This window comes from Lethenteron reissneri, chromosome 50 (genome assembly GCF_015708825.2).
Source record: "Lethenteron reissneri isolate LAM-NWPU_2019-01 chromosome 50, ASM1570882v1, whole genome shotgun sequence".
Taxonomy (NCBI): domain Eukaryota; kingdom Metazoa; phylum Chordata; class Hyperoartia; order Petromyzontiformes; family Petromyzontidae; genus Lethenteron; species Lethenteron reissneri.
In genome coordinates, this window is record NC_083828.1 from 10,157,129 (window position 1) to 10,175,453 (window position 18,325).

General features: G+C 51.2%; 1 protein-coding gene across 1 annotated transcript in view; it reads right to left on the reverse strand.

The window, feature by feature from the left end:
- The window catches only part of LOC133355035 (tripartite motif-containing protein 46-like), a 91,425-nt gene extending 74,167 nt beyond the window's left edge, over positions 1–17,258 (reverse strand). The window contains exons 1-2 of the mRNA XM_061572292.1: positions 17,046–17,258; positions 8,765–9,184 (exon numbers count right to left, since the gene is read on the reverse strand). Coding sequence (XP_061428276.1) covers positions 8,765–9,184; positions 17,046–17,258 — 633 coding nt within the window. The remainder of the gene's footprint in view (positions 1–8,764; positions 9,185–17,045) is intronic.
- Between the last annotated feature and the right edge of the window lie 1,067 nt (positions 17,259–18,325).

An 18,325-nucleotide genomic window follows, 5' to 3' on the forward strand; every position in this document is an offset into this window, starting at 1 on the left:
CCCTTAACCAGCTCACTAACCACACTAACCCTTAACCAGCTCACTAACCACACTAACCCTTAACTAGCTCGCTAACCACACTAACCCTTAACCAGCTCACTAACCACACTAACCCTTAACCAGCTCACTAACCACACTAACCCTTAACTAGCTCACTAAACACACTAACCCTTAACTAGCTCACTAACCACACTAACCCTTAACCAGCTCACTAACCACACTAACCCTTAAGCAGCTCACTAACCACACTAACCCTTAACTAGCTCACTAACCACACTGACCCTTAACCAGCTCACTAACCACACTAACCCTTAACCAGCTCACTAACCACACTAACTCTTAACCAGCTCACTAACCACACTAACCCTTAACTAGCTCACTAACCACACTAACCCTTAACTAGCTCACTAACCACACTAACACTTAACCAGCTCACTAACCACACTAACCCTTAACCAGCTCGCTAACCACACTAACCCTTAACCAGCTCACTAACCACACTAACCCTTAACCAGCTCACTCACCACACTAACCCTTAACCAGATCACTAACCACACTAACCCTTAACCAGCTCGCTAACCACACTAACCCTTAACCAGCTCACTAACCACACTAACCCTTAACCAGCTCACTCACCACACTAACCCTTAACCAGATCACTAACCACACTAACCCTTAACCAGCTCACTAACCACACTAACCATTAACCAGCTCACTAACCACACTAACCCTTAACCAGCTCGCTAACCACACTAACCCTTAACCAGCTCACTAACCACACTAACCCTTAACCAGCTCACTAACCACACTAACCCTTAACCAGCTCGCTAACCACACTAACCCTTAACTAGCTTACTAACCACACTAACCCTTCACCAGCTCACTAACCACACTAACCCTTAACCAGCTCACTAACCACACTAACCCTTAACTAGCTCGCTAACCACACTAACCCTTAACCAGCTCACTAACCACACTAACCCTTAACCAGATCACTAACCACACTAACCCTTAACTAGTTCACTAACCACACTAACCCTTAACCAGCTCGCTAACCACACTAACCCTTAACTAGCTCACTAACCACACTAACCCTTAACCAGCTCACTAACCACACTAACCCTTAACCAGCTCACTAACCACACTAACCCTTAACTAGCTCGCTAACCACACTAACCCTTAACCAGCTCACTAACCACACTAACCCTTAACCAGCTCACTAACCACACTAACCCTTAACTAGCTCACTAAACACACTAACCCTTAACTAGCTCACTAACCACACTAACCCTTAACCAGCTCACTAACCACACTAACCCTTAACCAGCTCACTAACCACACGAACCCTTAACCAGCTCACTAACCACACTAACTCTTAACCAGCTCACTAACCACACTAACCCTTAACTAGCTCACTAACCACACTAACCCTTAACTAGCTCACTAACCACACTAACCCTTAACCAGCTCACTAACCACACTAACCCTTAACCAGCTCGCTAACCACACTAACCCTTAACCAGCTCACTAACCACACTAACCCTTAACCAGCTCACTCACCACACTAACCCTTAACCAGATCACTAACCACACTAACCCTTAACCAGCTCGCTAACCACACTAACCCTTAACCAGCTCACTAACCACACTAACCCTTAACCAGCTCACTCACCACACTAACCCTTAACCAGATCACTAACCACACTAACCCTTAACCAGCTCACTAACCACACTAGCCATTAACCAGCTCACTAACCACACTAACCCTTAACCAGCTCGCTAACCACACTAACCCTTAACCAGCTCACTAACCACACTAACCCTTAACCAGCTCACTAACCACACTAACCCTTAACCAGCTCGCTAACCACACTAACCCTTAACTAGCTTACTAACCACACTAACCCTTCACCAGCTCACTAACCACACTAACCCTTAACCAGCTCGCTAACCACACTAACCCTTAACCAGCTCATTAACCACACTAACCCTTAACTAGCTCACTAACCACACTAACCCTTAACCAGCTCACTAACCACACTAACCCTTAACTAGCTCACTAACCACACTAACTCTTAACTAGCTTACTAACCACACTAACCCTTCACCAGCTCACTAACCACACTAACCCTTAACCAGCTCGCTAACCACACTAACCCTTAACTAGCTCACTAACCACACTAACTCTTAACTAGCTCACTAACCACACTAACCCTTAACCAGCTCACTAACCACACTAACCCTTAACCAGCTCACTAACCACACTAACCCTTAACTAGCTCACTAACCACACTAACCCTTAACTAGCTCACTAACCGCACTAACCCTTAACCAGCTCGTTAACCACACTAATCCTTAACTAGTTCACTAACCACACTAACCCTTAACTAGCTCGCTAACCACACTAACCATTCACCAGCTCACTAACCACACTAACCCTTAACTAGCTCACTAACCACACTAACCCTTAACTAGCTCGCTAACCACACTAACCATTCACCAGCTCACTAACCACACTAACCCTTAACCAGCTCACTAACCACACTAACCCTTAACCAGCTCACTAACCACACTAACCCTTAACCAGCTCACTAACCACACTAACCCTTAACTAGCTCACTAACCACACTAACCCTTAACTAGCTTGCTAACCACACTAACCCTTCACCAGCTCGCTAACCACACTAACCCTTAACTAGCTCACTAACCACACTAACCCTTAACTAGCTCGCTAACCACACTAACCCATAACCAGCTCACTAACCACACTAACCCTTAACCAGCTCGCTAACCACACTAACCCTTAACTAGCTCACTAACCACACTAACCCTTCACCAGCTCACTAACCACACCAACCCTTAACTAGCTCACTAACCACACTAACCCTTAACTAGCTCACTAACCACACTAACCCTTAACCAGCTCGCTAACCACACTAACCCTTAACTAGCTCACTAATCACACTAACCCTTAACCAGCTCGCTAACCACACTAACCCTTAACCAGCTCGCTAACCACACTAACCATTAACCAGCTCACTAACCACAATAACTCTTAACTAGCTCACTAACCACACTAACCCTTAACCAGCTCGCTAACCACACTAACCCTTAACTAGCTCACTAACCACACTAACCCTTCACCAGCTCACTAACCACAGTAACCCTTAACCAGCTCACTAACCACACTAACCCTTCACCAGCTCACTAACCACAATAACCCTTAACCAGCTCACTAACCACACTAACCCTTAACCAGCTCACTAACCACACTAACCCTTAACCAGCTCGCTAACCACACTAACCCTTAACTAGCTCACTAACCACACTAACCCTTAACCAGCTCGCTAACCACACTAACCCTTAAAAAGATCACTAACCACACTAACCCTTAACCAGCTCACTAACCACACTAACCCTTAACTAGCTCACTAACCACACTAACCCTTAACTAGCTCACTAACCACACTAACCCTTAACCAGCTCACTAACCACACTAACCCTTAACCAGCTCGCTAACCACACTAACCCTTAACTAGCTCACTAACCACACTAACCCTTAACCAGCTCGCTAACCACACTAACCCTTGACCAGCTCACTAACCACACTAACCCTTAACTAGCTCACTAACCACACTAACCCTTAACCAGCTCGCTAACCACACTAACCCTTAACCAGCTCACTAACCACACTAACCCTTCACCAGCTCACTAACCACACTAATCCTTAACCAGCTCACTAACCACACTAACCCTTAACCAGCTCACTAACCACACTAACCCTTCACCAGCTCACGAACCACACTAACCCTTAACTAGCTCACTAACCACACTAACCCTTAACCAGCTCACTAACCACACTAACCCTTAACCAGCTCACTAACCACACTAACCCTTAACTAGCTCACTAACCACACTAACCCTTAACCAGCTCACTAACCACACTAACCCTTCACCAGCTCACTAACCACACTAACCCTTAACTAGCTCACTAACCGCACTAACCCTTAACCAGCTCTCTAACCACCCTAACCCTTAACTAGCTCACTAACCAGACTAACCCTTAACTAGCTCACTAACCACACTAACCCTTAACCAGCTCACTAACCACACTAACCCTTAACTAGCTCACTAACCACACTAACCCTTAACCAGCTCAATTACCACACTAACCCTTAACCAGCTCGCTAACCACACTAACCCTTAACCAGCTCACTAACCACACTAACTCTTAACTAGCTCACTAACCACACTAACCCTTAACCAGCTCGCTAACCACACTAACCCTTAACTAGCTCACTAACCACACTAACCCTTAACCAGCTCGCTAACCACACTATCCCTTAACCAGCTCACTAACCACACTAACTCTTAACCAGCTCACTAACCACACTAACCCTTAACCAGCTCAGTAACCACACTAACCCTTAACCAGCTCGCTAACCACACTAACCCTGAACCAGCTCACTAACCACACTAACCCTTAACTAGCTCACCAACCACACTAACCCTTAACCAGCTCGCTAACCACACTAACCCTTGACCAGCTCGCTAACCACACTAACCCTTAACCAGCTCACTAACCACACTAACTCTTAACTAGCTCACTAACCACACTAACCCTTAACCAGCTCGCTAACCACACTAACCCTTAACTAGCTCACTAACCACACTAACCCTTAACCAGCTCGCTAACCACACTAACCCTTAACCAGCTCACTAACCACACTAACTCTTAACCAGCTCACTAACCACACTAACCCTTAACCAGCTCAGTAACCACACTAACCCTTAACCAGCTCGCTAACCACACTAACCCTTAACCAGCTCACTAACCACACTAACCCTTAACTAGCTCACTAACCACACTAACCCTTAACTAGCTCACTAACCACACTAACCCTTAACGAGCTCACTAACCACACTAACCCTTAACCAGCTCACTAACCACACTAACCCTAAACCCAGGAGTTGGCAACCCGCGGCTCTTGAAGGAGCCGCTTTCGTGACTATTCAAATGCACTGCGGACTCTGTAAACATTTGAGGCTGTTGTTTTTTACTTTAAACCGAATTCCAAAATAATGACTCTTCCTGTTACACTGCTTGCCGACTCCCACCCCCACCCACTCAGCTGTGTCCCCTGTGCGGCGCAAGGTGAGGCGTCTGCCCTTGTGGGGTGGTGGTGGTGGTCGCGGCGATGATTGCGACCCTGTCTGTCTCCCCAACGCAATCACACGACTTGATGCATCCAAGCCCAACCAACCAACCGCCTATACCGTGTCATCTCACAGCGCCCCCCCCACACCCTGCCCCCGTTTCACAATCCACTGCTGGATGCAGACCTCCCCTGTGCCGGCCCGGTCAAATGGAGGGGGAGGGTTGTTTGAACATACTTCCCCACGATGGTCGGCGTGAAACGGGCAACCCCCCCCCCTCTCCCTCCCCCCGAGGGACCGACCGGTTCAGGGTTCAAACGGGAGCGAGCGACTGCTGTTCGCCCTGGCAGGGGACTCGCGTTCAGTTCACCCGCCACCACCACAACCGTGACCCAACATTTTGTGCTGCGTGCAGGAATAATTCACGATTCAGAGTGCCGCTAACTCAGCTCGAGCCTCCCGCGAGATCTCGTGACCTCTGCGTGCCCACCAGACGCTACTCTGCAGGCCAGAGAGCACACCACGCAAACTACAAAGACAAAGACCCTCCGAATAGTCTCAACAGACTGTTGGGGCAAGTGCTGTTAGCGGGTAGCACCTACGAAGGCCGGCACAGCACACGAGGTGGGTTTGGTGGCCAACACACACAAAGACAAAGATCCCCCGTGTAGCCTTAACAGAGTGTTGGGGCAAGTGCTGTTAGCGGGTAGCACCTACGACGGCCGGCACGGCACACGAGGTGGGTTTGGTGGCCAACACACACACAAAGACAAAGATCCCCCGTGTAGCCTTAACAGAGTGTTGGGGCAGGTGCTGTTAGCGGGAAGCGCCTACGAAGGCCGGCACGGCACAGGAGGGGGTGGGTGGCCAAGACACACAAAGGCAAAGATCCCCCGTGTAGCCTTAACAGAATGTTGGGGCAAGTGCTGTTAGCACACGAGGTGGGTTTGGTGGCCAGCACCACGGGCGGCCGCCTTTGTCTCCCCTCTCCAAGCCCCGCCCACTGTGAAAACAGACGCCGCTCCGTGCATCAGCGGCGTCGAGCTCCCGACGCAGCCTCTCCCCCCTCTCCTCGTCTCTCCTGACCCCTTCCTTCACTCCCCATCCACGTCGCTCCGGTACTTTTCCGTCCTCTTTCTCGTATTCCCCATTGCTGGCCCCTCCTCTCCCCTCTCCCCGTCGCATCCTTTGCCGGCTCTTACCAACCCGTTGCCGCGGCGTTGAGCCACGGGTGTGCAACAACAAGTGGCAGGTCAATAAGCCAACAGTGGCGTTTGACACGCGACTCGGGTGACTAGCTAGCTAGCGATGTCCATACTGTATATGTTGGGACTTCTTTTGCACCGTACGTAGCCAACCGCGCCAATCGGAGGTGCGGGCACGGGGCGGAGGACAACGGGCTAAAACACAAAGAGCAGTTCCAAAGAGCCGATTTGTCAATTTTGATTTTTTTTTTAAAGTGCATAGCTCCCAGTGGCTTGCAACATGTGGCATGCAACATGTGGCATGCAACATGTGGCATGCAACATACGAGATGCGATCAATTGTTTGGTGATGCTGCTTTGGCGGCGGTGCACACGCACGCACAAATACAGAAACTCTACGCTTGATGCCGGGAAAACACGGTCCCGTGAATGTAACTGCTCGACCACAGCTGTTCATGATACGATGTACAGTATGAATGCTGAACTTCTCTCACACCGTGCACAGCCAACCGTTGCTCATCGGATGTGCGGTGGGGGAGGTAGGACAACAAACTACAACGCAGAAAGCAGCTCTAAAGAGATACGTTTGTAAATGTAGATGATATAAAAGTGCATGTCTCTCAGTGGCATCCTCATGCCAGAGGGAAGGGCGTTCCACGCGGCGTTCGTTGGTGTCACACCGGTGAGACGAGGCCACAGAGGAGGCTGGCCCCTGGTGCAGGCAAATCACTTTCAAGGACAATGCGCGACATTACTGACAGAGCGCGTGTGCTTGCATGGTTCACGACAATCGTGATGCGTGCTTAACGCAGACTCGGTGACGCCTTGACATGACGGGTGTGCGTCTATTCGGCGTTTGAACATCTTAACACTCGGTTTAACACGCGGTTTAACACTCGGTTTAACACGCAGCGGGGCATTCGCGCCCATTAATATCCATAAGAGGTTTGTGGGTGAGATCGCGTAGATATAAATGCGTCGTTAAACCCGCCACCACCCAACACAACCAATTAGCAAGGTCCGTCACGTAAACACAACGTGGCCAACTCGTTACCAGTTCAGCGCACCGGTGTGTTGGAGAGTAAACCTACAACATTTACATTTCGGTAATTACAACCAGCAAAACGTCATACTCGAATCGTGACACGTGCCACATTGTCACACGACACGCGCCACGTGGCCCAGTGCCACGTGTCCCAGTGCCACGTGCCCCAGTGCCACGTGCCCCAGTGTCACGTGGCCCAGTGTCACGTGCCCCAATGTCACGTGGCCCAGTGTCACGTGCCCCAGTGTCACGTGTCCCAGTACCACGTGCCCCAGTGCCACGTGCCCCAGTGCCACGTGCCCCAGTGCCACACGACACGCGCCACAGGGCCAAGACGGCGCGCGACTGGGCGACTGCTCAGGCGCCACGCGTCACTCTCGCCGCCCCGCCCCCCTCACCACGTGATTGGGAAACGTCACAGTTGCCAAGATCGCAGCACGAGCAATCTCGGTGCCATTCACAACTCCCCCCAGGAATATCTCTCGCTGGAGTCTCAAAACTCCTGCACCGCACGCTCATGCCAGGCTCCGGGTTACGAAGAAGAGGTGGGTTGGGGGTGTGGACGAGAAAATGACGAGGCAAGGGGGTCCCATCCAGGTTAGATTGCGTGACTATAAATGTGTCATTAAACCCGCCACTTCCCGCACCTCCGATTAGCACGGCTGGCTAAGTATGGTGCAAGAGAAGTTCAACATACATACCAACAGCACGCTCACCCCGACCATAGCCTCACTCACCCCTCTCTCTCACTCACTCTGGACCACAGCCTCACTCACTCACCCCTCACTCACTCACTCACCCCTCACTCACTCACTCACCCCTCACTCTCTCACTCACTCACCCCTCTCTCTCACTCACTCACTCTGGACCACAGCCTCACTCACCCAACTCACTCACTCACCCAACTCTCTCACTCACTCACCCCTCACTCGCTCACTGGCTCACTCACTCACCCCTCACTCACTCACTCACTCACTCCAGACCACAGCCTCACTCACCCAACTCACTCACTCACTCACCCCTCACTCACCCCTCACTCACTCACCCCTCACTCATTCACTCACTCACCCCTCACTCACCCCTCACTCACCCCTCACTCACCCCTCACTCACCCCTCACTCACCCCTCACTCACCCCCACGGCCCCTCACTCACTCACCCAGCCCGCACACCCCCCCCCCGCCCCAACTCGCGTCCACCTCTCGCGCTCACCCCCCCCCCCCCGCCCGCGCCCCCCCCCCCCCGTGACCACGGCCTCACCTCTCGCACTCACCCCCCCGCGCCCCCCCCCCCCCCCGTGACCACGACCTCACCTCTCGCACTCACCCCCCCACGCCCCCCCGCGACCACGACCTCACCCTCTCGCACGCGCGCACCGTCCACGCGGCGATGATCCACAGCGAGATGCTGAAGACGAGCAGCACGGTGCCGGGGCAGATGGTCATGAGCGTCTTCATGACGAAGCGCGTGTTGAAGTTGATCTTGTTGAGGGCGCCGATGCTTCGCGACGACGCGTCCGTGAACAGCTTGCTGTGCAGCAGCATGACGCGCGCGATCAGGTAGAGGCGCAGGAACATGGGGATGGAGAGGACGATGTCGACGTCGGCCTCCACCTGCGAGGCGTCGTGCGTGAAGGCGAGCCGGGCGCGCCACGTGAACGTGTAGTGGCCCGGCACGGGGTGCACCGCGCAGATCGACAGCTCGAGGGCGATGAAGAAGATGCGCTCCCACGTCATGGCGATGCGCCAGTCGTCCGCGCCGTTGTCCACCATGAAGAGCTGCGCGCGGGGAAAGGGGGTGGGGGGGGGTTGATGGGTCAGGGGAGGATAGGCACCCGCGAAGGTTAGGGTCAGCCTCGACTCGGCTGATGAGGCTGTGAATGTTGAAGCCGTGTTGGACCAGTGGCTAGCCTGACTCTGCTGATGAGACTGTGAACGTTGAAACCGCATTAAATCAGTGGCTAACCTAACTTATACTGATGAGACTGTGAACGTTGAAACCGTGTTGAAACAATGGCTAACCTGACTTATACTGATGAACTGTGAATGTTGAAACCGTGTTGAACCAGTGGCTAACCTGACTCTGCTGATGAGACAGTGAACGTTGAAACCGCGTTGGACCAGTAGTTCATTGTTAGATAAGTCTCACTTTGCTGATGAGACTTTGAATGTTAAACACAAATGCTGCTGGAAAATAAACCCACTCCCAGAAGGCCATTTGGCTAATGCAATGTAAAAGAAAAACGTCATTTCCTGTGGAGACACAAATATGGGAAGCAGGTGCATTGTCATCGTATTCATTGGCCAATCACACCTCCATTTTCTATGGTTCTTTCGATAAAGTCACGTACATAGATATGAATGCCTGCAGTCACGAAAGTTTTAAGTCAAAACACCTTCATATATAGAGGACTGCAGATCGTGGTGTCATCGCTGCCTGGCTGATGTAGCTGCCTTCCCACTCGTTTGGGGTTCCTACTCCTGGCAACGCTGAGTCGTCCCCCTCTCTGAGTCGTCCCCCTCTCTGAGTCGTCCCTTCTCTCTCTCTCTCTCTGTGGTCCCCATCGCTCTCGAAGTCATCCACTCCCTCTCTCTCTCCCTCCGAGTCGTCCCGTATCGCTCTGTACGAGAGCGGGGGGCGATCACTGCAGTAGCGTCGATACAGAGTTACACCTTCAAATTAAAATAATTATGAATACAAACTAATTCTTAATAATAATATTGATTCGTTTACTTTGTATCCTGCTATATTTTGTTCCTACATTTGCTTTGTAATTATTATTTTTATAATATTCTAATAATTAGTTATAATAATTATTCATATTCTTATTAATTTGCTTACTTTCTATCCTGTATCTGTTCTCATTTCATTTTGTTGCGTCCAACATTTTCTCCGTTGACAATGTGTAAAAAAATAAAAAAAGGCCTTATAACGAATTTGTATCATTTTTTTTTAAGCTTCGCGCAAATCTTTCCGCGGTGTTCCCGAGTCAGCTGCGTCCTTCCGTCTCGTCGCCTTGAATCACTCGCCTACTTCAACATCAACATTGATAATGATAATTCACAGACGGGCCCCAGTGAACGCAACGGGCTTCTTTTAATTAGGGAGCGTGCTCTTCGTTTAATGGCCGTGGATCAATCACGCGGCAGCGTGACAATCAATAGGTGCGCGGGATAAAAATAGCGCAGTGCCACGGCTACAAGGGGAGCCCCCCCCCATCCCCCTCCTCTCCCCGCCCCCCTCTCCGCCCCCTCCCCCCTCTCCTTCTCCCCCACTCCCCCTCCTTCCTCCTCCTCCTCCCGTTCTCATCCCCTCCATCTCCCCTGCCCCCCACTTCACTCACTCACTCCCCCCCCCCAATTAATCTACCCCCCACCACCACATTCACCCTGACCCCCCCCCTCCCCAATTACTGAATTAATAAATGACCCAGGCCGCGCGTAGTATGAACTGTATGTTGAACTTCTTTCGCACCGTATGCAGCCGACCGTAACATGGTACGAAGGGTGGGTGACTGGAAAAGATTCACGGTGAAGTCTCACAGAGCGAGGGGGTGTGGACCCCTTACAGCGCGAGACGCGATAACAGCACACGCGCTCACCCAGCAGCTGACAGGACATCACAACGAGAATTGTGAACAATGAGAGTGTCGACTTCTAGTGTTGCACTGCCGTACTGTGTACACTCGTTCCGGGAAAGAGAGAGGGAGGGGACGACTCGGAGAGAGGACGACTTAGAGAGAGAGGACGACTTAGAGAGAGAAAGGACTACTTAGAGAGAGGACGACTTAGAGAGAGAGAGAGACAGGACGACATAAGAAGAAAGAGAGAGGACGACTCAGAGAGGACAACTTAAGGAGAGAGAGGGGACGACTTAGAGAGAGAGAGAGGACGACTTAGAGAGAGAGAGGACGACTTAGAGAGAGAGGGGACGACTTAGAGAGAGAGGGGACGACTTAGAGAGAGAGAGGACGACTTACAGAGAGAGAGGACGACTCAGAGACGCCAGTAGGAGGAGGAGGAACCACAGACGAGGAGCGGGGCGGCAGCAGCAGCCACATTGCTGCGAGGAACCGGCGCTACCAACAATTGCCCAAGCTTTGCTGTCCTCTATGCATAAAGGTGTTTTCGGCCAATTAATGAGCGTTCATACGTATGGGAGGAACCCAAAGCATCCGGAGACAACCTCCGCGTGTGAGGGGGAAACACTCCATCCCGTACAGAGGGAACAGGCGGAATCCGCACTCTGCTGTGCCGCCTACTCCTGGCGAGCCGGGGCACGGCAAGGGAGCTTCACAACAACCCCATCTGCGTGTGATCCACCCACCCGCGCTGCCTGCCTCCACATTGCTGCCGGATTGCAGGCAGCCACGTGCAGCGGCGTAGCCACCACCACCACAACCACCGACACCACCACCACAACCACCACAACCACCACAACCACTACCACCACCACAACCACTACCACCACTACCACCACAACCGCAACCACCACTACCACCACCACCACAACCACCGACACCACCACCACCACAACCACCACAACCACCACAACCACTACCACCACCACAACCACCACCACCACCACAACCACCACAACCACCGCCGCCCGGCTGATGCAATGACCGGGTCATGGTGGCGAGAGGGTGCTAAGGTGGCTGGCTGTGAGATGTTAACCACCTCGCCTGCTATACATGAGGTCGTGGGTTTGATCCGTGACGCCTGCTGCTCTATATTCCCAGTTTGCGTGTTCTCTCTCTCTCTCTCCCTGTGGTCGCGTGGATTTTTCTCCGCGTCTCCCGTATTTTGCCCGCACATTTAACATCACGCGATCAGCGTATTTGGCTACCGCTCTTCATTCACACGCGATGAGCCACTTGGTCGAGCTATCATTTGCGATAGGCCTGGTGGCTGGCTGAAAAAAATCCATAGAGCTCAGTGGAGCCTTACCTGGGTGACATAAATTTTAAAGAACGTTGTTAGTTTAGTTTAGGGTCGAGGTGCACATCGCGGATACTGCGGAGAGATGCGCCAGCCAGAACAGCAGCAAGGCAACGGTGGCTATGCCACGCTGATGAGTTCTAACAACGATGAAACCAGTTATATATATACACACATGGGTCGTCTCGGTTTGCCCCTTGCTGCTGGCAGTTTTTTCGTGACAATGTTTCAATTCTGGGCCCCCTATTTGAGCTGGTCAGGGGGCTGCCACCCAAGGCTCTGTGCGGGATCGTGATGCCAAGGTCCATGCTACGGCATCTCGGGGGGAGGGAGGAGGAGGGGGGGGGGGAGGTCACCATTCAATTTGGGGGGGGGGATTTTTTTTGTTTTGTTTGCGTCTCGTGTGTATTATTTCTTTGTTACTTTCCGTCTCGTTCGTACAATTTTCGCTCGGCCAATTGCTGCACCAAATAATTGGCATACCGACTGCATCCATTCATTCCAACCCAAGGGGTGGGGGTGGGTGGGGGTGGGTGGGGGCGTTGCATGGTCGATCTCCACCCAGCACCCAATCCGCGTTGGGTGAGTCAGGACGTGGGCTCGCAACGCATTTTTTGGGTGCACTTTGATTTAAAATAATAATAATTTTCACGAGTTAAAGGGGCCCTCTTTAAAAATACACAGACACGCACACGCGCTGGGCCGTTGCGAAGTTTCAAGACCGGCCTCTGACACAGTAACTACTTGCCGTTACTACGCTGGCCATAATTTACCTATTTAAACATTTTTTTTACTTTACCAGGTATGGCCCCACCGAGCTATACAACAAGAGGGACCTGACTTTCACAAATTATAGCTCAACCAAGTGGCTTATCGTCATCACGTGGTCATTTATCAAAGCCAAATACTCGAGACGCGTGATGTTGATTCTACATGTGGAGGAAAATCACTGGAGGACCCGGAGAAAAATCCACGCGACCACGAGGAGAGAGAGACACACAAACTCCAAATATACAGTAGGCGTCAGTCAGGATCGAACCCACAACCTCCTGTATACCAGGCGAGGTAGTTAACATCTCCTAGCCACCGTGATGATGAGACTTGACTTTTAAACAACTTCTATTGCCGCCAGCAGCAAAAGCACTGGAGGTTATTTAAATATGAAATACAGAGTCACTAGCAAACAAATGAAAATTAACGCTACAAATCGACACGCTGTGGTGCTAAAAGCACCGCGCACAATACAAAAGAAAAGTCATGTGGTTGTGGTGTCATTTGAGAGAGAGACGCAAACTCCAAATATACAGCAGCAGGCGTCAAGGTCGGGGTCGAACCCACGACCTCCTGTATACCAGGCGAGGTAGTCAACATCTCCTAGCCACCGTAATGATGAGAGAGAGACGCAAACTCCAAATATACAGCAGCAGGAGTCAGGGTCGGGATCGAACCCACGACCTCCTGTATACCAGGTGAGGTAGTTAACATCTCCTAGCCACCGTGATGATGAGAGAGAGACGCAAACTCCAAATATACAGCAGCAGGAGTCAGGGTCGGGATCGAACCCACGACCTCCTGTATACCAGGCGAGGTAGTCAACATCTCCGAGCCACCGTGATGATGAGAGAGAGACGCAAACTCCAAATATACAGCAGCAAGAGTCAGGGTCGGAATCGAACCCACGACCTCCTGTACACCAGGCGAGGTAGTCAACATCTCCTAGCCGCCGTGGTGCTCTGACCAGAGCCTCCACTCACCCTCCTCCCGCCGGCATACTCGCTTGATGGCACCAATTAGCTTAATTAACAGCGCGGTAGGTAGGTAATGAGGTATGTTATTGTCGGCTCCTTCTCGCTCGCCTGTAAATTGCCGCTCCGAAATTATCATTCACAGGCGTCGAGTTCCGACGGAGCGGAGCGCGGAGGCAAACATCGATTACTCCGCTCGCTAAATAACCCACTCCCCCACGTCGCCCCCCACCCCTCTTCCGTGACGAGTCAAAAGTTCTCTCCTGGCCACGGCCACAGTGGGAATCAACGCGCAGTTCAGATGACGTTTGGCCACTACTATGAATGGCCCACGTGCGGTGATGGTGATGATGATGACCATCAATACTCTAAACGTGTGATGTCGATTCTACATGCGGAGGAAAGAACTGGAGGAACCGGAGAAAAATCCACGCGACCACGGGGAGAGAGAGAAACTACAAACTACAAATATACAGCAGCAGGCGTCAGAGTCAGGATCGAACCCACGACCTCCTGTATACCAGACGAGGTAGTGAGCATCATCATCACCATGACCATCATCATCAGCCGCTTCGAGCTGTCATCACGTGCGACCAGATCACCCAGGGCTCAGTGGCCTTGACCTGTTGTGTGTGTGTACAATAGAGACGTGCAGAGGTTATACCTTTGTACCTGATTTCTAAACTACATTTTTCTTGCCGTGGGTTTCCCACCTGATGATGATCGCTTGTGTTGCAATCGAAACGTCGGGAGTTCTTTTTATTTTAGTTTATACCTACGTATGGATCCCTGCAGTCACGAAAGCTTCAAATCTAGATTAAACTACATTCACTATTTTTTGTGTTCTAGCAGGTAAGGCCTCCACTGAGCTAGGCAGCTCTTGTTCAGAAGCGACCTGGCGATCACAAATGACAGCCCAACGAAGTGGCTCATCATCATCATCACGTGGACATATAAAGCAGCCGAATAATCTAAACGCGAGGGGGAGGGGGGAAAGCCAGAGGACCCGGAGAAAAATCCACGCGACCACGTTGGGGATACACAGCAGGCGGCGTCGTCGTCAGGGCCAGGAGTATACCTCCTGTACACCAGGCGAGGTAGTCAACATCTCCTAGCCACCGTGATGATGATGAGAGAGAGACAAGCAAACTCCAAATATACAGCAGCAGGCATCAGGGTCTGGATCGAACCCACGACCTCCTGTACACCAGGCGAGGGAGTCAACATCTCCTAGCCACCGCGGCGCCCAAGTGAGTGGATGTAACACAATAACGCCGGCGTGGTGTGTCGAGGCGTTCTCTCACTGCCCGCGGTTGGAACAAGTCGCCGAGGTTTATGCGATGGGGGTAGGATAACTCAACACGTCCATCGATAGCACTGCACGTGATCCTAAATGTGTAGATAGATGATATAGTACACATGCTGATATAGTACACATGATGATATAGTACACATGATGATATAGTACACATGATGATATAGTACATCATGATGATATAGTACACATGATGATATAGTAACACATGATGATATAGTACACATGATGATATAGTACACATGATGATTTAGTACACAGGATAGGCTACACGTTTTGGGAAGTGGCCTTTCCTCAATGCAAGGGCCGTTGCCAGAAACGTCGCCGATTAATTATTTGCATTTCCTTTTAAAGCCAGGGTGCTCCGTTTACAAGTTGTGTGTTGAGTTTTATTAGTTGGTCATTGTGCGCCACTGCCAACGCAGATTTTTTTTTGTTCAACATTAGTGGGCGAGTGTCTTAAAAAGAAACAAAGACAAAGATCCCCCGTATAGCCCCAACATACCGTAGGGGCAAGTGCTGTTAGCGAGCAGCACCTACGAAGTTAATTAAATGCACCCGTCAGCCACCCCAACCATCCTCCACAGCCCCCTGGGCAGGTCTCGTGTCGTGGGGTAAAGTGTGAGCACCACCCACCTCTTCCAAGGCACCTCGTCAGCGCGGAAGGAATGAGTGGGCGAGGGGAAGAGGAATTCTTTCCATCGTACAATTAATTCAGTGCTCTTGTCGTCTGTATATTTGGAGTTTCTGTGTGTGTGTCTCTCTCTCTCTCCCCGGGGTCGCGTGGATTTTTCTCGGGGTCATTCCGGTTTTTTTACCCTCCACATTAAAATCAATGTCATCACGCGTTTAGAAAGTATTTGGCTGCAATGCGCTTTCACGTGGTGGTGATGATGATGACACTTTCATGCGGAGGGGAGCTGGTAAGAACGTTGGGTTGCTCGGTCAATGGCCAGGGTCAACGGGCGGCGTGGTGTATTCCACAAATATGGCCGACTGTGATGGCGGGCACAAGCCGGCGTGAGTAGGTTAAACGTTGAGTTTTATAAGGGCACCACGGGGTGACCAGCCCCTCCCCACCCAGTCTCACCCCTCACACCCCCCACCCAGCCCCACCCTCCCGTCCCCCTCCCACCCTCCCCACCCAGCCCCTCCCCACCCTCCCCTCTCCACCCAGCCCCACCCCTCCCATTTTTGGATGCACGACAGACGGACAGGAGATTCCTACCGCCTCTTCATTGAGTTTTCGTTTTTGATGGCCAGGTCTCTTCTGAAAAAGAGCTGCATAGCTCAATGGGCCTTGCCTGGTAAAATAAAAAATAAAACTGTTTAAAGGGATGCTGACACATGGGCGTGCCTAGTTAGCGACGCACAAACCGCATCGCGCGGCGCTTTCGGATGCACTTCCGCGGCCGTCTGGAATGCTCTTCCTTCCGATATAATTAAGAAGCCATTGGGAGCTGTGCACTTTTAAATCATCATCATCGAGATTAACCAACTCATTTCTTCATAACAGTTGTTGTGTTTATGTTTCTTGTCCTTCCCCCCCGCGCCCCGCACCTCCGATTAGCACGATTGGCTACGTAGAGTGCGACAGAAGTTCAACGCACGTGCACACACACTGGGCGTGCACACGCACTGGGCGTGCGATCCCAGAGGCGGTCGGTTCGAGTCCATCTCCAGGACACGCGCGGTCGAAGCGACGTTGCAGAGTTTCACTACGACAGGAGGAGACGTCGTTCGCCAGCGGTGTCAGCCACGGCGGCCAATTGGAACCCGAGCTGCGGGGACTGTCCACCTCCTCCGAGACGTACAGGGCCCCCCCGCTTGGAAGAGTAGACCAATTACCCATCCCTGGCGGGGCTGTCTAGGAAGCTCCGTCGTGGGTTCGATCCCGGACCCTGGCGATGTTGTATATTTGGGGCCTGCGTGTTCTCTCTCTCTCTCCGTGGTGGTCGCGGGTTTCCCTCCGGGTTTTGAAATCCTCCACATTTAGAGTCGACGCGCGTTCAGTTTATTTGGCTAAACATGATATAAATTTCGAACCCCTCGCCAAACCTCCTACGCATTTCACAAGTAGTACTAATCGCATATCTGCATTTCCCATAAATATGCTAAATTCCTCTTGATATGCTAATTATTTTGCCAAGGCGCTCTTCGCCCCCCTCCATCCCAGCTTAAATAGTCGCTCCAAGCCTGGGGCTTGCCATTCAGACTCTGTCTCCTCGACCAGACCTGTTCTCCACCCAACCTGAGGACGGCGACTTTGCGTTGTGGCACCCGAAACGTCGTGAGAATTATTTTATATGTTTTATTTTATCATTTATATTTTCCATTCTACGGTGACTTTACCGAAAGAACCAAGAAGAGATCTAAATTGGAATCGGGTTATTTGCCTAAACATTATATATCAATTTCATGTTATTTGGCTATACATTATATAAATACAGGTTATTTGGCTATGCATTATATACATTTAATGTTATTTAGCTATACATGATATCAATTCAGGTTATGTGGCCGTGCGTTATATAACTTCCCACGTGTGGTGACGATGATGAGTGAGCATCACGAACAGCCCAGGCCACCTCGGAAACAGCGCCAACAGGTTCCACCTTTGTACCGGTTTCTAAACTAAAACCATCGTTTGTGATAGCGACCTGTTCATCACAAATCATAGATCAACTAAGCGGCATTTTGTCGTGTGGAGATTTAGAGCAGTAGCCAAATACTCTGAACGCGTGGTGATGTCGGTTCTAAATGTGGAGGAAAAAATCGGAGGACCCGGGTGAAAAATCCACGCGACCATGGGGAGAGAGAGAGAGACACGCAAACTCCAAATACACAGCAGGTGTCAGGGTCGGGATCGAACCCACGACCTCCTGTGTACCAGGCGAGCTAGTTAACATCTCCAAGCCA